The sequence below is a fragment of the Macaca nemestrina genome, chromosome 7 (assembly GCF_043159975.1).
Source record: "Macaca nemestrina isolate mMacNem1 chromosome 7, mMacNem.hap1, whole genome shotgun sequence".
Lineage (NCBI taxonomy): Eukaryota > Metazoa > Chordata > Mammalia > Primates > Cercopithecidae > Macaca > Macaca nemestrina.
The window spans coordinates 87,461,374-87,482,222 of NC_092131.1; the positions used below are offsets into that span (position 1 = coordinate 87,461,374).

General features: G+C 43.2%; 1 protein-coding gene and 1 long non-coding RNA gene across 3 annotated transcripts in view; one reads left to right on the forward strand and one right to left on the reverse strand.

The window, feature by feature from the left end:
* The window catches only part of LOC139364353 (uncharacterized), a 26,447-nt gene extending 5,638 nt beyond the window's left edge, over positions 1-20,809 (forward strand). The window contains exons 2-4 of one of the 2 annotated variants that reach the window (XR_011626030.1): positions 16,857-16,939; positions 18,266-18,330; positions 18,657-20,809. This is a non-coding gene — a long non-coding RNA (uncharacterized lncRNA). Of the gene's footprint in view, positions 1-14,182; positions 16,940-18,265; positions 18,331-18,656 lie in introns of those variants that run through there. The other variant, XR_011626029.1, reaches the window with a different exon arrangement.
* LOC105496575 (ribonuclease A family member 8) lies at positions 6,771-7,249 on the reverse strand. Its single transcript, XM_071100518.1, is given in 2 exon segments — positions 6,771-6,796; positions 6,799-7,249. Coding segments are annotated over 2 exon segments (462 nt in total). The 5' UTR covers positions 7,235-7,249.
* Positions 20,810-20,849: the final 40 nt, after the last annotated feature.

The window sequence follows — 20,849 nt, forward strand, 5'->3', positions numbered from 1 at the left end:
GGGGGACTTCTGGAAAGGTTCCAAAGTTGCTTACTGACTTCGTTGATATACAAACCCAGAAACTCTTTCATGTAGTTGCAACCCATTTGAAAATAACAGTTTTGTGTTCTGCTTTCTTCATGTAGCATTGTCCATATATATTTCCATGCATCAGTATAATTTTTGCCTACATTGTCTTTAGTTAAAGCATCAAGTAGGCTGGGTGTGGTGGCTCATGCCTGTAATCCCGGCACTTTGGGAGGCCGAGGTGGGTGGATCACCTGAGGTCAGGAGTTCAAGACCAGCCTGGCCAACATGGCGAAACCCAGTCTCTACTAAAAATACAACAATTAGCCAGGTGTGGCAGAGTGCACCTGTAATCCCAGCTACTTGGGAGGCTGAGACAGGAGAATCCCTTCAACCCAGGGGGCGGAGGTTGCAGTGAGCCGAGATTGCGCCACTACACTGCAGCCTGGGCGAGAGAGAGAGACTCCGTCCCAAAAAAAAAAAAAAAAAAAAAAAAAAAAAAAAAAAAAAAATCAAGTAGTTGTTCACTATTCATTTAGCCACTCTCAATTTTAGGGAATTTATATTATGTTCAACTTTTCTCCATTGTACAAAGAAAAGGTATAAAAAGATTTGTAGAAATGTACTCCTCCCCACTTTGAATTATTCCCATTTGACATATTTTACAAAATGGAATTATTGGGTCAGATGGTAGAAGCCATTTTATAACTTTTGTTATTGCCAGATGTGGCAATATGTGGAGGGCAGGGGTCATGAAACACTCTTAAAATATTTAAAAGGTTGATTGTGAAGAGGAATTGGGCTTATTCTGAATGGCTCAAAGCGGTAGGGCATCAGTGAATTGTTGCAGTTATAGAGAAGCAGATTAGGTTCTATGTAAGCGAATTTTAAATACTTAAGAGTTGCCTGAAAATGGGACAAGCTGTCTCCATAGGTAAATTCCCTCTCACTGAAAAAATTTAAGTATAATGAGAGAACTTTTAAAGAAATTGTTTATAAACTTTCCAGACTTATGATCTGTACATTTTCCTAGCCCTAGCCCTTTGCTCCAAAACCACATTTTGTTAAATTAACATTTACTGAGACATAACCTGTGCCTGTTATAGCCAGCAGCAGCCCAGCTCTCACTGGCAGACCCCCAGCAGAGTCAGTCTCCTGGAGCAGGTAATCTGGGAATTTCAATAGCATGAAGTCACTCCCATCCCCCAGACTTCAGAACTGCCAAGCAGCGGGTAAAACTTTGTCTCCAGTTCCTTGACATCTCCTTTTTTTGTACTCAGTGTCTACCTCCAGGTCTCTGCCCATGTTGAACCTACTCCTAAGACCCCCCCATTACAAAAACTATATCCTTGCCTTGCCTCCAAATAACCCCAAGCCAAATCCAACACCTAAGTGATTGATTCCAAGTAATTGTTACATTATCTTGTTTTATTCGTGCCAATAGATATTTGCACTTCAGATGAGGAGTTTGGAATCCCAAAAGATCTGTATTTGGCGGAATATAGCACTCCTAATTCCGTTAACATAACTTTACTTCTTCACCCTGAACATGGGTTTGTTTAAATACACACGCATACACATATACACACACACATATACACACACATATACACACACACATATACACACACATACACACACACATACACACACACATATACACACACATATACACACACACATATGTACACATCACTGGTAGGCAGGCACTCTAATTTACTGAAGTGTAAATTGCTTAAAATGCATTTTTTTTTTTTTTTTTGAGGCGGAGTCTTCACTCTGTCGCCCAGGCTGGAGTGCAGTGGCACCATCTCGGCTCACTGTAAGCTCCGCCTCCTGGGTTTGCGCCATTCTCCTGCCTCAGCCTCCCGAGTAGCTGGGACTACAGGCGCCCGCCACCGCGCCTGGCTAATTTTTTGTATTTTAGTAGAGACGGGGTTTCACCGTGTTAGCCAGGATGGTCTCGATCTCCTGACCTCGTGATCCGCCCGCCTCGGCCTCCCAAAGTGCAGGGATTACAGGCGTGAGCCACCGCGCCCGGCCTTAAAATGCATTTTTAAGCAATTTTTGCTTAAAACTGGTTGCTTAAAATACATTTTTTTGTTTGTTTTTGTTTCCTTTTTGAGACAGGGTCTTACTCTGTTGCCCAGCCTGGAGTACAGTGGTGCAGTCTCAGCTGACTGCAACTGCCACCTCCTGGGCTCAAGCAATCCTCCCACTTCAGCATCCCAAATAGCTGGGACTACAGGCAGGTGTGCATCCCCACACCCAGCTAATTAAAAAAATTTTTTTTTCTTTTTTTTTTTTTTCAGAGGCAAGGTCTCACTATACTGCCCAGGCTGGTCTTGAACACCTGGGCTCTATTGATCCTCCTACCTCAGCCTCCCAAAGTGTTGGAATTATAGGCATGAGCCACTGTGCCCAGCCTGTTTTGTTTACAGTTTAAAAACTACTTTGCTTAGTAAAAGTAGTCTCAAAACTCCAAGTTTGGCCAAGGAGGAAAAGTCCCTATAAAGGATGGAGACCTGCCCACAGTCTTTCAGTTTTACTTTTTCTTGGAGTATATTTTGCTGAATTCCTCTGCCACCCCTACACCGGCCTCAGGGAAACCCTACTCATGTTTCTCAGGTTTTCTAGGATATAATACTCCCATTCCCAAGTCAGAAAAATAACCCAACTGAAGGCAGCACAGTGCAGAGGGAGGAGAATGCTGAGGAAAGACAGAGGTCCAGATTCCATTCTGAAAGCTCCACTGCTAGTCGCATGCCCTTGAGCCTGAGCCTTGAGCTTCCCTCCCTGCTAAACGCCCCAGCAAAATCAACAAACATATTAACACCAGAAAATATAATCACCAAAGCCCACTGTGCAATATAGATGAAAATATCATAGAAAATGAATCGGTCTTGTAGTGTTAATGTGAGTCTTTAAAATGTTTCTTTTGTGCCGAGCAAAGAGTATTTAGAGGCCACTTGGCTTTTTAACATTTATGTTTCCTATGTTAAAGTTATAAATCAGCTTCCTTAAGCTTTTATGTTTAACTTACATAGAAATAAATTCTAACAATCACTTTAAAGAATCGTATTCACTGACTGACTGATCTTATTTGTAAGTAGTTAAGGAAACTCTTTAAACATTAAAAGAGATATTTTATAACTTCAACATATATTCCACGTCCTTATAATTTGGCCATTTGAGCTAACCAACAAAGCATTCCTGAATACCTAAAAACCTTTATAAATCTAACAATTTATAAATAGGATGATTCAATTTCTATGTTTTCTTAAATGATCCAAAACTAATTTTAAAGGAAAGTCTCATTTCAAATCATGTGCATTTTAAATTAGAATGACAAGAGTAATACAAATTCCTTAATACGAATATGTGAATGCTATGTGTTGATTCTTTTAAACATTTCTATACTTCATTCTAAATTTTCTGGATATTAAAACATACTTACCCACTTTAAAATACTTGTGTCCTCCCAAATCGCTGAGGAGACCCTTCTCAAGTGATTTTTTGGAAACACGTTCTCAGGGGCCCAGAGAGGGTAACAGTAGAAATTCTGTCCCAAGGCTATTGGGCAGCTCTTCTGTGGCCCCAGCTGCCCCACTGAGCCCTGTTTTATGCGTGCTGTATCATTACCCTCAGAATGGGCCAGTTTTACAGCCCATGACCCCTAGATTCAAGTTACACTCCATCTAATTCTTCAGCCTACACAAGGAAGTCAGAAACTCCTACCCAGGTTGCTACCCCCACTTGTTTGGATATAATTAGTCTGCTTAACAATTCATTCTATTCTGAATTCTTTTCACACTCTTCCCAGCTTCTGGGGCCACAATTCTTACAGATATTGAATGGTTGAACTTCTCCTGGTGTTGCCTAACCCTGGCTACAGACCTAATGCTAAGCCAGAGGTATGCAACGGGAAAATTAACATTCAACGGATAATGAACTTTAGATTACGATAAATGAACTTGAGGATAAATGAAACCCTAGATGAGGTGGGAGAAAAATGTTACAGAATCCATTTGGTTTATGCTTCTCTTCTATCTTATTACTTGGTAGTTTCATATATACTATTTAATCTTGCCCTCTAAACAAGATAGTGAATCTGCGGTTGTACCAACCTACGCATATTTGCCTAGCTCCAAATCACGGCCCCCCTCCAAAGCCATAATGTGTATTGAGCACGTGTTAGGAACTCAGTGCTATTTGGAAAAAAGAAAATAAAACTCAATAACTTTTATGCCCTCTTGAGGTAGTTCCTGGGATAAGGTGGGCAATTACTGGAAAAACAGACAGACAAGCATGAGTTGACACAGATGTGTCTTAGATTAGGACTTCGAATGATTGGGTATGATGCTTCCACTAACGAACACTGAGAGGCTGCAGGAGTAGGGAGGGACAGGTTTGGAAGCCAGGCAGATTATGAACTTAGTTTTGAGTGTTTTGGGTTGAGATGCCTGTGGGACACTGACTGGACTAGTAACAGTATGAAGATGGACATGTATGTCTGGACTTTGGGAGCTCTGGGCTGGAGATATACCTGTCTTTGGGAGTAGGTTAATGGTGGTTGGAGCCATGGAAGTAAGTCAAATCACTCAAGTGGAGTACAGTGTGGGAAGAAAAGAGAGCTCAAAATAGGACCCTGAGAAACACCATCATTTAAGGTGCAGCCACAGGAAGTGGAGCCTGCCCACAACACTGGGAAGAAGCCAGGGTATAGAAGAATGCTGTTTGTCTCTCACTTCCAGATGTCTTCCCTGGTTATAAGCACAAGGGTGGGTAACATAGTGGTAGTGATGGGCAGAGCAGTGTGGAGGGGGCTGGAGGCTGTGGGGGAAACTACGCTGCCAGTGAGATGGTGTTGGCGTGACAGGCTACATTGAGTTCTAGTTCTAGAAAGCATAGAAGGGGACTGGGATTTTGAATTTCTGGATTCTATGCTTTCTCTGCCACTTCACATTTCACCAAACATCCTTTCCTTACTCTGAATCATAGCCTGTGTAGGAAACTCTCTTTCCAAATATGGGAAGGGAGGTATAATAAGAAAGCAGAGATAGCTTGGGGAAGAAGAGGGGGTGTCTTGTTGAGTGTGAGTATATGTGTATGTGTGGGTGTTGTGCACACAGGTGCACATTGTTACTATGTGTTCCTCTGTATGTATATGCATATGAGGGTGTTTATGTGTGTGCCTTATGTTGGCATGTAGGTATGTATGTGTGTATATGTGTATGATATGTGTATGTTTTTCTCTCTGTGAATATCTATCAATACAAGTACAGAAATTGAGAAGAAACATTAAGAAACTTTTATGGGCTGCGCGCCACGGCTGATGCCTATAATCCCAGCACTTTGGGAGGTCCAGGTGGGTAGATCACTTGAGCCCAGGAGCTGAGGGATCGCTTGAGCCCAGGAGTTTGAGACCAGCCTGGGTAACATGGTGAAACCCTGTCTTTACAAAAAAATGCAAACATTAGCCAGGTGCAGTGCTGTGCTTGTACGTGTAGTCCCAGATACGCAGGAGGCTGAGATGGGAGGATCACATGAGCCCAGGATGTCGAGGCTATAATGAGCAGAGATTGGGCCACTGCACTGCAGCATGGGCGACAGAGTGAGACCTTGTGTGAAAAAAAAAACAAACCCAAAAAACCAGTAACTGTTATGGCAATTTGACAGAGTATTTTCTATTAATTAAATCTAGTAATAAAACAATTGAGCTTGTATTTTCTATAGTTATATTTCATTTTCTAGTAATTCATTGTACTGTATTGTACAAAAGTATTGGTCTATGGCCGATTGCATATAAAACTGCTCCTTTACCACAGTTAGTCTTCAGTAATGATTAGGACCAGATCAGGATTCTTAGTAGGTCCTGATTCTGAAATTCCCCAGGGAGGGAAGCTCACTCCAGAATGCTGAGGGTCCTGCTTTGGGTCACGTTGATGAAGCATGAACTCAGGTCTTGTGCAGAAACAAGGGGGTCGGGCCTCAGACCTGACTGGCATCCCAGGGCTCAGCCTGTCCTTCCTGTCACTCTACCCCTTCACATGAGAGGGGATGACCAGAGAGCCCTCAAGGGGCTGGAGGACAGAATCAAGTCAGCTTCCGAGACTGTGCCTGCTCAGGGTGCTGCTTTCCCTCCGGCCTGCAAGGCAGGTGGAGCTGATGCCTCACAGAGTCAAGTGTTTCAGGGCCTTTTCAGGGCCTCGGAATTGGAGCTCCAAACCTCTCCACTTACCCCAAGGCAGTAACACACACTCCATCAGCAACAGCAGAGTCTTTATTACAGCAAGATCAGATGCATTTCTTTGCCCAACACAGGGAACACAGCAGATTCCCCTTCCTTCCTTCCTTAGATAATTACCCCTGTCTGGGATCTCCCTGAACTGTCCAGCCACAGCCCTTCCAAGCATCTTATTTTACATTTGTAATTTTATATCCTTTTTCTTTAAGAGGGTCTTCAAAATTAGATAAGCCACAGGCCTCACCAAACCTGGATCCATCCTTGTGGGGATCCTGAGGGCTTGACTCTGGAAGGGCTGCAAAGTAAGCTACAATGAAAGGCTGAAGAGAATCTGCTGTCTCCCCTCATCCTTTGAAGTGTCTTTAAAACTCCCTAAGAAACCAAGAGTATGTGAGGTTGGGTGTGTGTGAAGAAAATGGCATTTGCAACGAGGAGCAAAGATTAATAACGAACTGGAGGGAGGAAAAGCAGCAGTGTACAGTCTGCAGAGTGTGAGGTGGAATGTGGGCGCCAGGCCTTAGACAACTTTATCCAAGTGCACAGAACAAGTGGGTACCCTGGGTCACCCTGTTGTGGAGGGTCACAGGCCACCATGTAAGGTGCGTTCAGGTGCTTCTTTTTGTACCTGCAGTTTGGGTACTTCCCTGAAGTGAGCTCACACATGGTCAGGGACACGGGCCCGCTGCTCTGGGGGCAGTTTTTATGGCGATTCTTGCAGGCTATGTTGGGGGTCTGGCAGGTGGTGGCCACACCGGAGAAGGGCTCATGCAGGAAGGTGTTGAGGTCTTTGCACCGTTCTGTGTACTTACTGATGTTGCTCATGGCTGAGTAGCATGCTTCAGGGCTGGGCTGCACATGCTGAGTTTTAAACCACTGAGATGAGGTCACGTCCTTGGACTTGGCACTGACTGGGATCTCTGCCACCCACAGCCCCAGAAGCAGCAGCAGCAAGGGGCAGCATCCTGCTCTGGCCGGTGCCATCTCTCCTAAGGGAGACAGTGGAACAGAGAGGGGAGGTAGGTGGATGAATAGGTCATCATGGGGGAGCCTTGCTAGTCCTTCTAAGAATTTCATACGCTAAGTCAGTTATTTTAGGGCAACGTGCAGCCTAAAATATTGAACACCCCTGGCATTCTATTGTTTAGTACCAGCCGATAATGTGCCTTTTTGTGCCTCTAATAAACACTTATCTTGTTTACCCCTCACAACAGTTTTATGTGGTATGGTTACCCTTCATATATATATATATATATGAATAAAATGAGGCTCAGAAAAGGTAAGAAAATTCCATATCATCCCACAGCTAGAGTGTGTCGAATACGAAATTTTAACCAGGACCTCTCAGGTGCCCTAACTCCTATTCTCCCCACACTCCCAGGTATCTTTTCTGAGACTCTGAGAAATCACAAAGAGAAACTAAATTTTTTTTTTCTTTTTTTTAGATTGAGTTTCGCTTTTGTCGCCCAGGCTGGAGAGCAATGGTGCGATCTCAGCTCACTGCAACCTCCGCCTCCCAGGTTCAAGCAATTCCCCTGCCTCAGCCTCCCAAGTAGCTGGGATTACAGGCATGCGCCACCACACCTAGCTACTTTTTTCCATTTTTAGTAGAGACAGGGTTTCTCCATGTTGGTCAGGCTGGTCTCGAACTCCCGACCTCAGGTGATCTACCCACGTCAGCCTCCCAAAGTGCTGGGATTACAGGCGTGAGCCACCGTGCCCAGCTAAGAGAAACTAAATCTTGAAGAAAAACATGTGAAAAGTCCATACGCCCCTCTGCTGGGCTAGCTCAGGTGTCCCTGAAAGAGTTGATATTAAGGTCGTGGAGTCAAATGCATTCCTCCCCATTCTGTGGTCCAGTTTCTCACTGAAGTTAGGAAAAATGGTCATTCCTAGTGAAGGGATCGCTGCTTCAGCTGGCAAAGCAGTATGGCGAGTTGGGTTCTTTCCACGCCTGACATTTTGCCCTGCTGGAGAATGTCTTGGAAGGATAGAAGGTCAGGGCTGGAAGGGACCTTAGGGATCATCTCAGTTGACTCCCTCATTTTAAAGATGAGGGAGCTTGAGTTCCTGAAAGGGCAAATGCCCTTTCCAAGGCCACCAAGTGAGTGGCAGAGCTGGGGCTAAGAGCTTCCTGATGTTCAATCCATCCCTTTGGGCTGGTGCCAAGCTAAAAAGGGAAGAGTAAAGAGTTTCCCATAGGAGCACAGCATAGTGAGTGTGTCTCTGTTTGTGGGTTTAGGTGGTGTGTGCACATTGCCTTAATTTCTTCAGACCCTTGTAAAAATGTTTAAGAGAAAGTCTCCTCTTAGAGCAAGAAGGTGAATTCTTTTACACTTTCCAGTCTTTGTTTCTCCTCCTTTTCAATAACAACAACAGGCCTCAGGCTGAGTCTTCAGCTGAAAACAGTATCTGGATAGAATATTTAAAAATTAGATGATATTCATTATATTTATTTTTATTTCTGTTTACGAAGTAACACTAGTATTCTTTGAAAGGTGGCATTACTCCGTTTCATTTTTAAAGAATTATCTAAAATAAATGAGTAAATGTATACTTAGCGTATTAATATAATAGGGGTGGTAAGCAGATATTGTGAAAATTGTCAACGGTTAAAGCAAATGACTGCAGCTGGGGAACTTGCTCTGCACTGCGGTTTCTCAGGTCGGCGATAGCGTGTTGGACTCTGCTCCACCTCTCAGCCTCTGGGATTTGTGTAACTTCTCTGCCTTTGGGATAAAGTGCTCTCCAAAGTGGCAAAATTCACTGAGGCTCCTAGTACCTGCATTTCTGAATGTAAAAATTCTGAGATGTTTGTCATCGCAGGCAAACATGGTGGAGGAGCCTTCTTTGCCAATAGAACTCACCTTTTCCACAGCAGGGATCGCTTCGTGCACTCCTCCCCACAAAGCAAACAAAACATTGATTTTTGAACCCAGGAAAACATTACCCAGAAAGCAGTTGACTTGGGCACCAGGGAACAAATCTTTCCCTCCCTCTCCACTGCTCCCTCCCACCCCTGCCCCAGGAAGTCATTTCTCTCTGCAGGCCCTCAGCTGAGCCTCTCCCATTGGGATGGAAAGGTTACCAAGTGATTATTCATTAACAGTTACAGACCCAAGCTGCCAAGCTTTGAAGTGAGAGGGTGGGTATGGCACCAGGAGACCAGAGTTGGCCTAAACATTTACTGCCAACCAAGATGACTGACCAGAGAATTTGCAAGCTCTGATTCCAATTAAGTTGCAAACATGCTTTCCCTCAAGTAGGTGCTGGCCCATGCAGCTGGCCAGCCTCACTCACGGAGGCCTGGGGATGGGGTTCCTTTGATTGTGTATTTTGATCCTAGTCATTCGTCATGAGTTTTCCCCACTGCCACAGCCTCAGGGCTGTTTTATCCATTAAGCACTAGAAGCTCAGTGCTTAGAACCTGGGAGGTTTCCAAGGGCCTACAACATTTGAGACTGGGAAAAATATATTGGCTCCAATACAGGAAAAGTCAAATATAGAATCAAATAAAAAATATTTACTTACCTGCTACTAAAGTAACATGAAGTTGATTTCACTTATTTTGAAATTTGGGACACATAAAAAGCTCACTACATGGGAAAACAATCTTTGGTTAGTTTTCTCATTTTGTAGGAATTCCCAAGTACCTGGAATGCAGAAGGAACAGTGCCAATCACAACTTACTTACAGTCAAATAATTTCAGAAGTAAAACTTTAAAAATCTTTTCAGATACATTTCTGCAAAAACGATATTGAATGAGGAATCTTACATATTCAACGTGGTGTGGTGAGTGGTAAAATGCCTAGGAATATGGTAGTATAGAGTATAATATTTACCATCTACTAAAGGCAGCCAGGATAACATACACCACATTACTTATGGTTCAGGTCGGCACAGGGCTGTGCAGCAGCAGCAGGAGGAAAGAGATGCTACCAACCATCATGTAATGAACATCTAAAATGTGCTCAGTACAGTTCTAGGTTCTTGGTGGAAAATAAAGAATCTCATTTTCAAAGGTGCTTCATGAGCCATGGCGTTGTGCTTTGTGTACAACTTTTTGTACAAACTGTATTGTGTGTTCCACAATATTGTCCCCATTTTACAGAAAAGGAAACTAAGGTTCTGGCAGGTTAGGATCCACAGATTTAGTAAGTGGCAGGGCCAGGATTTGAAATTCGGTCTGTTTGGCTCCAAAGTTCGTGTTATCTTTCCTTGCCACACTGCTTTCCTGTTTGTTGATAATTCATTAACAGTTACAGACCCAAGCTGCCAGCCTTTGAAGTGACAGAGTGGGGATGGCAGCAGGATCCCAGGGCTGGCCTAAACATTTCCTTCTCTTGTGGGCTAACAGTCACCTTGTGTGCGGTGGGATGGAGATGAGCCAGTCTTGGCTCTGACTGGTAGATGCCTGTTCCCACCAGATCACAAGAGAAGAAGACTGAATGCCATCTCTAATGTCTACTATGTTCTTGACACTGAACTCAGCAGTGTGTGTGTGTGTGTTTATAATGTTTTGTGATCAATCTATCTAAAAACATCTCCTTACTTATCTTGCAGCATCCTCACGAGATAGAAATATTTATGCTTATTTTATAGATGAGGAGACAATGTCTATGTGTGTGGGAGTTGAGTAATTTGCCCACAGCCATACAGGAGTGAGTGACAGAGCCACTTCAATCTGATTCTCAAATTTACACTCTGTACACTGTGTCAGGCTGTGCTGCAGCTTTGTTTCATTTCAGAGCCAGTTTTTACTGATCTTGTTTTTATATGGGGTTTCTGGTCACCCCTGAGAGTACAACTCAGAGTACAATCAAAGTTAAAATAGTTTAGTGGTAAGAATACTGAACCAGACATGAATAGACCTAAATTCTGGTCCCACTTCTGTCACTAATTAGCTGAATGACCTTGGGCAAGGCACTTCACTACCTTACATGGACCCAGTTTCATAGAATATCAAAGCAGGAAGGCACTTCCAAGTTCATCGAATCTTAGCTTTTGCTCTAATGAGAAGAGTATTTTTTTTTCTTTTTTTAAGGCAGGGTCTCGCTCTGTCACTCAGGCTGGAGTGCAGTGGCACGATCATGGCTTCCTGTAGTTTCTATATCCCGGGCTCAGGTGATCCTCCTACGACAGCCTCCTGAGTAGCTGGGACTACAGGCCTACACCACCACTTGTGGCTAATCTATCTCTTCCTTCCTTCCTTCCTTCCTTCCTTCCTTCCTTCCTTCCTTCCTTCCTTCCTTCCTTCCTTCCTTCCTTCCTTCCTTCCTCTCTCTCTCTTTCTTTCTTTCGAGACAGTCTTGCTCTGTCACCCAGGCTAGAGTGCAGTGGCGAGATCTCGGGTCACTGCAAACTCCGCCTCCTGGGTTCATGTGATTCTCCTGCCTCAGTCTCCTGAGTAGCTGTGATTACAGACGCCCGCCACAGTGCTGGGCTAATTTTTGTATTTTTTAGTAGAGACGGGGTTTCACCATCTTGACCAGGCTGGTCTCGAACTCCTGACCTCATGATCCACCCGCCTCAGCCTCCCAAACTGCTGGGATTACAGGCATGACAGGCATGAGCCACCGCGCCCGGCCAGCGTGCGGCTAATTTTTCTATTTTTTGTAGAGATGGGTTTTGCCACGTTGCCAGGGCTGGTCTCAAACTCCTGGACTCAAGTGATCCACTCACCTCAGCTCCCCAAAGTGCTGAGATTACAGGTGTGAGCCAATGCACTTGGCAATAACGTTACCAATAGATGGTTTTTGGGATTGAATACCTTCAGGGACATGAATCTTCACTACCTACCAGTTACATCAGGCACCCAGTTCTGTTGTCTGAGAATTCAACTTTTCTCAAAACCCGATTATCCCCTTGTAAGGCCCCTGTTTCTGTTTTTGGCACTTCCAGTTGAAAATATTGGTCTCCTCTGACTTTTTCTAATCTTTCATCCCCATATCAATTAGTAGGCTAACAGACTGAATACCTAGCATGGTCAAAGCATGGGGGCACTTGAGTCAGTTAGTCTTATTGGTTCTCTTGTATATATTTCTCTCCCTTTCCACTGCCTGTCTGGATGACTCTTACGACCTTCTAACTGCCTCCTTGCCTACCCTTTCTCCTGAGTTTAATTGAGCATGTATAATAATGTTGGATGGATCTTGTCAAAATATTCTTTTCATGCATCATTTCTCTAAAGAACATCTGTTTATCTTCAGTGGTTCTCCTGCATGCAAGGTAACATCCAGCCTTCCCAGCCTGGAATCAAAGCCTTCTCCTACTCACTTGGAGTCCAGTCTGCCCATCCCTTATGAGTGGCCTCCCGGTCTTCCTTCTGAACACAAACTATTCTAACCAAATTCTATCCTAATAGCCCGATTTTCCTTTTGTCTCCAGCACATGTTTTGCTGTTTTCAACTTTGCTTCTGTGTTTCCCTCTTCCTTGTGAATCCGCCCTCAAATATTATCCATCCTTTAGAACTCATCTTGACCATATTATCTTGCTCATGATCACATTTACAAAACTTCCCATACAACTCATAATCCCCTTTAGCATTAACTGTTTCATAGTATCACTCATTTGGGTTCTAAATCATGTACTACCTTGTTTTGCTATTTAACTGTTTCATCCAGTAAGAGCATCCAGTCTTCCCAAGTAGACGGTAAACTTGTGGGACAGGAATCAGGTCTTTCAGTGCTTCTCTGTCTTCATAGTGCCAGGCACACGGCTAGCTCACAGGAGTACTCAGTAACCGTGTGTTGAACTCAGTCATCACTCTGATCCTCTCAGTCTCCTTACTATTTATAACACAAAGAGTTTCAGCTGAAAAATTTCTAAAATGCCCCCTGGTTCTGACACTTGTGTGACACAAGAAAAAACATCAAAGGGCTAGTAAGTAGCCAGCACCTTACTAGAATGTAAGGAGAGGCCTAATAGTAGACTCTGAAGGCGACTTCAAAGAATGGGAGCAGAGAATAAGCAACTATCCCCTAAAGACCCATTCTTTCAGGATACCCAAGGAGGGGTGAGCGAGGGTGCCAGAGAAATTTTCCCGGGTTGCTGGCCTGAAAGACAGCAGCACCATGAGGGTAGTCTTTGAACTATAAGCGCCACCCTTGTAGGGTTTTTCAAGCTTCAACCTTCACATAGCTTCCTGGTGGTGAGAGACCTGTGGTCTGGACCCTGGTTTATGGCTCTGAGAAGCAGAGCTCCACCACATAGAATCCAGTGGCCACACGCCTTTTGGGAAGCCCTGCTGTGTTTCCAGTGGCTAACCCCGTCTCCTGCCAGGTCCATTTTTCTTTTTTATGTAGCTCTTTGAGGCCTTCCTAGGGTGCCCATTTGTACTATGAACTTGTCTCTGTGGGTGGACTGTCTCCCTTTGTTCCTCACTCCTGGATTCATCTTCATGAGGGAGAGGATGTTGTCTTCAACCCAACCAGAGCTGAGTCATGTGGCTCCCTGGATACGCCAGCTCCCCTCATAGGCCGGCTGCCTTCCTAAGACCTCTGACTTACCACAACAAGCCTGCATGCAGCCTTCAGCCCTCCTAGGAATGACAAGGGCCACAATGATAAAAACAATCACAGTTAACATTTACTAAGGATTTTCTATGTTCCAGTCACTGTTCCAAGTGCTCTATGTCTATTTTCTCATTTTTCAGCATGAAAAGGAGCTTTCCAATGCACTAACCCCATGACTATCCTATCTTCCTCAACCAGTTCTTGAAAAGAAACACTGGTCAGAGATAGAAACCCATAAAGAGCAAGTTAAGGAAAACATTAAAGCCAGTGTACTGCTACCCCTGGTGGAACACAGATGTGTGCAGAGGGTACACAGTCACAAGAGAAATGTCTTCTTTACGATTTTACCAAAACTATCTTTTTTTGGGGGGTGGGGAGTAATTTAAGGCATTATTTTTACAAAAAATAGCATTGTATGATAGAAAAATTGAAATGAATTACATTAAAAAATTTTTAAATATTTTCACTTTGAAAAAATTTAAAATGTATATAAAAATATCAGAAAGCGTACACAGAGCTCCCCTATATGCTTCACCCAGTTCCCCAATTATTAACATTTCTGAGCTATTTGAGAACAAGTTATAGACATTATGCTCATTACCCCTTAACACTTCAGTGACTATGTCCTAATTGCAAGTACTCTTGCATGCATAACCACAGGACAGCCACCAAAATGAGGAGATTGACATTGATCCATTATTATTATTATTACCACAGACGAAATTTTAAGATAGCATATAAAACACTCATCTGCACTACTATTTTATAAATATGAGTTAAGCGAAAGAAGGAGACTTCAGAGAAAGCTGAAGCTTGTTGGGCACTCCTTTGGGTGTTTAGTTAATCTTCCACTGTGGTTACTAGCACTTCAGGGGAAATTCTGAGAACCATTGCTCTGCAGGTTCTAGTTGTACATGAAGATCCTGTTCTGGATATGCCAATTTCAAGGGTAAAAAGTGATAACCCTTACCAAAGATAAATGCTTGGGTTATCTCAGGCCCACCTGGAGCTCCACCAAACAGGATCTCTGTAATGTTTTCACCCTGGTCCTGAATAGCAGATGGGAGGTCCAGGCTCTTTTTCTTGTTGCGTATCCTTATTTATGTTTCCAGCAGCCAATGGCATGGCCAGGGACATGCTTGACTAGTTTGCCATCAATTCCTCATGTACTATTTTTTTTCCCATCTCAATGATACAATATGAGCATTCAGGTGAAGGTCAGAAATGCAACATGTCAAGATTATGGGCCCTAAATACTCTTTTGGATGAACATGCTTTTGTCTCAAATCCAGGGGTCTGCCCATTTGCAAATTGATTTGCCAGTCTATGTATGATTTTATCCTGAAAGATATCTGGGCCGGGCGCGGTGGCTCACACATGTAATCCCAGCACTTTGAGAGGCTGAAGCAGGCAGATCACGAGGTCAGGGGTTCAAGACCAGCCTGACCAACATGGTGAAACCTCGCCTCTACTAAAAATACAAAAATTAGCTGGGCCTGGTGGTGCATTCCTGTAATCTCAGCTATTCAGGAGGCTGAGGTAGGCAAATCGCTTGAACCTGGGAGTCGGAGGTTGCAGTGAGTCGAGATTGCACCACTGCACGCTAGCCTGGGCGACAGAGCAAGACTCAGTCTCATTAAAAAAAAAAAAAGAAAAAAAAAAAAGAAAGATATCTGAGATCCATTCGATATTATTAGTTGGAGTGCCACTTTGGAAATATCACAGGGCTCGTTCGGAAAAGCCCGAGTTCTTTGCCTAAATTATTTATGTAATCTTGGGCAAGGTGTTTAAGTCCTCAGGGTCTTATTTTGCTCATTTGCAACATGAGGAAGGCAGCACTAGAAGATCTCGAGAACACTGGCCAAGATGTCTTGCAGCATTATAATATTGTGAGTATCTACTGAGAGAGCCCTAAAGCCATGGAGATAGGAAATTTCGTCTTGTGCTAAATGCCATGACCCAAGCAGGAATTTGTACTAATTCACACCACAGTTAATGTTTTAAATGTGTCAATTCAACTAAGTTTCTATCAAAAAACCATAGAAAGTAATGACCACGATGTTTTTCTGCTATAACCAATCCACCGGACGTTGAGTCACAGGCATTGGTGGAGGTTTTGAATGATGGGAAATGAACCAGAAAATGGAGCTGAATCAGAGGGTGGGAAAAATATAAGGGGTTTCCGTGATGGAGGTGAGGGGACAGTAAGCCTTCCTAAGGACTAATTTAAATATCTCAGGAGGGGAAGTTGGAAATGTCACTAGAGCCCTGTCTCCATCAATTGCTGCAGTAATCAAATTCTTTGGATAGGAGGGAATACACAGGCACCCTCAAAAGTTAGTGGTCCTAAGTCCTCCAACCTATTTTCACATCTTTGGATTCATAAATTCACAGAGGTTGGAGATCAGAAAAACCTCCCTCAAGTAATCTTAAAAGAAATTCTCCAAAGCCCCCTTTTTCTTCTCCTTCAACTCAAAGTACCCATCCATTCCTCCCAAATTACTTTATCTAGAGAAATTAATACATATTGTCCTTTTTGTCTGACCTTAAACCTTACCTTATCTACTCTTGGCTAGGAGCTATTTGGCAAGAGGCGGATGAGGAGGAGTTTGGCCTCCCTTGTTTAAATCCTTTGTTCTTCTGTCACGGAAGTCAAGCCTGCTCCATTCATCACAGGTTTGGCCACTCAACATTTGACACCACAGTGATAAATAGAAATGCTAACACTACTCAAACTTTCCCTACATGCTAGTCACTGTACTAAGCGCTTTATATGTATTGTTACTTTTAATCCACATTTATACTCTTGTGAAGTGGTAGTGAAGATCCATGTCCCTGAAGGTATTCAAGCCCAAAAACCATCTGTTGGTAGCATTATTGCCAGGCACGTTGGCTCACACCTGTAATCTCGGCACTTTGGGAGCCCGAAGACAGTAGATTGCTTGAGCTCAGGAGTTTGAGACCAGCTTATATAGATGGGGAAACTCCCACCTCCCTAAACTAAGAGGCCTTGTATCACAGTGTGTATTTTCATCACGAGCACATATTTTTCTTTACCTCTCCTCTTATGAACTGTGGACTTCTTACAAGATCTCACTAGCAATGTGGGCTTTCTCGTGTCCCTGTGGCTCCATGGATGTTCCCAAGCTTACTGGTTTTGGAGTCTTGCACAGGTAAGCATCCTGGTAAGAGCTATAACTGCTCTTCTTTTTGCCCACTTATGGTGGGGTGGGGGTAGGGGGAGGACATTAGAATGAGGCTCTGAAGTCTTTGAAGCACTTTTGGAAGCCCAGTTGTGCAGGTGTCTGGAAGAAGTGTGATGAAATGAGTTGAAGCTCTCCCAAGGAGAAGAGAAGGCTCCCTGGACGTTGTTGCTACTGGTATGTTTTTTGGTACCATAGCTCAAGGGTTATCCCCCAGAGCCCCAGACACTATGAAGAGGGCCAAAGGGTCCTGATCTTAAGGGCAGGGTGTAGACAGAGGAAATCTCTGGAGCTGAGGATCCTTCTCTTCACAGTGATTCTGTTGGCCCTCTTCATAATGTCTAGAGCTCATTTACTTCAGTGTGTGGAGACTTCTGGGAACCAAAGTCATGTAGAAAATCTCCTCCCCAGTCTACCTCAAATAGTCTCCCTCCTAGGAGAGCCAGCTCATCTATCTCCAGTTCTTGGGTTACTTTCTTTACTGAACTCCATTTCTGCTCCTTCACTCAATGTTGAAACAATTCTCTTTAAGTCCATCTGCGCAAGACTGGGCAAAGCTCCCCTGGACACCATCCTCTCTCCAAGCTCCCAGCCCCAGCAACAGAAATATCTCATAATTAAGCAGTCTCCTTTTCCTATTATTCAGTTTTCAAGTAGCAATGCATCACAGTTCAGCCAGACTTGGTATTTGGCCCAACTTATTATCTTCTTGTAGTGCAGCGTTGCCTTTTAGAAACCTGAATAGCCAAATTCCTATTTCATCACTATTCCTGGCATCCTTTAACTTGGCTGTGATCAAGATCACATGAAGGATTGAGTGACTGTTAAATCTAATCAGGTAGGGCACCAGTAATGAGAATAGGCCAGGCCATTTGGATTTATTGTTAATATCTGAATAGTTACTTCCAAATATTTGTGAGTATTCTAGATGTAACCTGGAGTGAAATTTTCCTTGTGAATTTAAAAAAATTATTATATTGAAAGTCTACCAGCCAGTGGAAGTATAAATGAATATTTATTATTTATTATTTTAAGAAAGATGTTATTAATGGTTGTGAGAGCTTATATATGAAACAATTATTTAAAATTTCTACATGGTTAAAAAATAGGAAATTAGTTCACAGGTAACATAAATAATAGGAGAGAGTGTGTTAGCTAGAGAATTTTAGGAAGAACCTTATGTCCCTTGATCAACAATGGTTTGAACTGTGCAAGTCCACTAAATTCCAATTTTCATCTGCTTCTGCCATCCCTGAGACAGCAAGACCAACCCCTCCTCTTCCTTCTCCTCCTCAGCCTCCTTAACGTGAAGACAATGAGGATGAAGACTTTTATGATGAGCCTCTTCCACTATAGGAATGGTAAATATATTTTTTCTTCCTTACTATTTTCTTAATGACAGCTTTTTTTTCTCTATCTTACTTTATTATAGGAATATGGTACATAATACATATAGCATACAAGAGATATGTTAACTGAATGTTTATGTTATTGGTAAGACTTCAGGTGATCAATAGGCTATTAGTAGCTAAGTTTTGGGGGAGTCAAAGGTTATACTTGGATTTTTGACTACACAGTAGGCACCCTTAACCTCCATGTTGTTCAAAAGCCAACTGTACCTTCTGAGACCAAGGTATGTATGTATGTATGTATTTATTTTGAGATGAGCTCTCATTCTGTTACCCAGGCTGGAGTGCAGTGGTGCCCAGGCTGGAGTGCTACCCAGGCTGGAATGCAGATCATGGCTCACTGCAACCTCGACCTTCTGGGCTCAAGAGATCCATCACCTCAGCCTCTGGAGTAGCAGGGACTACAGGCATGTGTCACCACACCCAGCTAATTTTTGTATTTTTTGTAGAGATGGGGTTTCACCATGTTGCCCAGGCTGGTCTCAAACTCCTGGGCTCAAGTAATCTGCTCTGGTTAGGCCTCCCAGAGTGCTGGGATTACAGGTGAGAGCCACCGTGCCTGGCTGAGCCCAATGTATTTACAACAATTTAATAAACAGCACAAGTAGTATTTAATTTAACAAATGGTACAAAACAGAACAATAGAAATTAGATTACATCATAATTCTATCTATGATTTAATTATGTCATAATCTTTTTAGAATCTTTGTGTATTATCATTTACTATGTAAATAAAATAATCCCATAAGAAGTACATATATTTGAAAGAGTTTTTTGAAATGGAGATAAAACTTACATAAAATACACATCTTTTTAAAATTTATTTATTTTTATGACCACTTGCCACCTCTTGAAACAAATCTTAAGTGTGCAGTTCAATGAGCTTTCACATAGGAAACATATCCAGACCAAGAATAGAATATTTCCAGGTCCTCAGAAGGCTCCCCCATGCCCCTTCACAGTTGGTACTTCCCCAACGCTACAACTATTCTGACCTCTATCGCCACAGGTTACTTCAGAACTTTCTAGTTATTTAATGCTATTTAGGTCATGAGTCTTTCAAGAAAAAGTTTTATTTGGAAATTCTTATTTTGGGAGGATGTATTGAAGGCATAATTTTTAGCCACTTTAAATTTTGTGAGGAGAATGTCTCTAAAACTATATTATACATAGAAAGATCATCAATAAAGAAGATACAGTTGTGAAAAAAGAATAAAATGAAGAAAAAAATTGGCTGCCTCAAGTATCTTGCTTTTCTATGCACCGCAAGTGAAAATCATCTCTTTAGAATGGTAAATGTAGTATAGTGACCACAAGAGTTCAAAACAAATTCAGATTTTGGATAAACTTCAGATTTATTAAAGAATCCCAGAAGTCCATTCGATGATGGCAATGTTCTGTTTCCAGGTAGTAGTTATTTTTACACTCAGTCGTTTGGCTGTGGTGGCCAACTCATCAACTTATTGGCCCTCATTCTGTTAGAACTGTTCAATGATCTGCTCTCCTTTCTTTTAATCATCCTTTCCCTACCTTCTCTCCTTATCATCTCAGACAACCTGGCTGCCTCACAGGACTCTGCCTGCGGGCTTGTCCTCTAACCCACTCATGATCATCACTTTGGCAGAAGAAAGTCTCTGGGGAGACCTTAGTGAGGGTGTTTGCCTTGGTCTGCGTGTTTTCCAAAGATGGAGATTGCTACTACTAGTTATCATGATCTAATACCTATCAGTCCTTGGGGCTGACAGGAGTTCCATAGATATCATTTCCACATCTTTACCTGGAATCCTATTTGGCAGATAGGATTCCTCTCATTTTGCTGTAGAGAAACAGACTAGCCAATTGCTCGAGGTCATGTAGACGGGAGTCAGGATTTACACCTGATTCTGTCTGGCTCCCAAGCTTACTCTGACTCTGGTCAGTAGTGAAAAAGCACAGCAGTTGATAGGGAGGGACAGGTAGAGTGGAATCCTCATCAGGGTTGGGAATGTCTTATAATGAATTTGGGTTTGAAATAGGGCGGGCATGGGATACAATGCAGCTTGTTTGGGACTGAGATAAAGGAAGAAAGAAGGGGATGGTGCTGGTCAGGCAATGCTGGAGAGACCATCAGGACTGGCCAATACCAAGCCATATCTTCTCCAGCTCCACTCACCAGAGCAGGAGAAATGGTATCTGTAGCCCAGGGGGACGGGGAAATGGCATTTTCGCATCTCAACCCCTCAGGCCTGGGCAGACTGCCAGAGTGGAGAGCCAGGGAAGCAACGAGGCAGGGGAGATCATTATCAGGAGGAAGGAAGCTCTGGCAGCTCCCACCAGCCTGTTTGTGACAAGCAGGCTCAGGGCCATGGAAGTCCTTTAAGGTCAAAGGAAATGTGATCCTGGATCTGGGGGATGAAGTTGAGACACTCCCTTTGCCTTATGTCTTCAGGCCAAGGGGATCCAGCCAAAGCCAGGCCCAGGGCCTAGGTTAG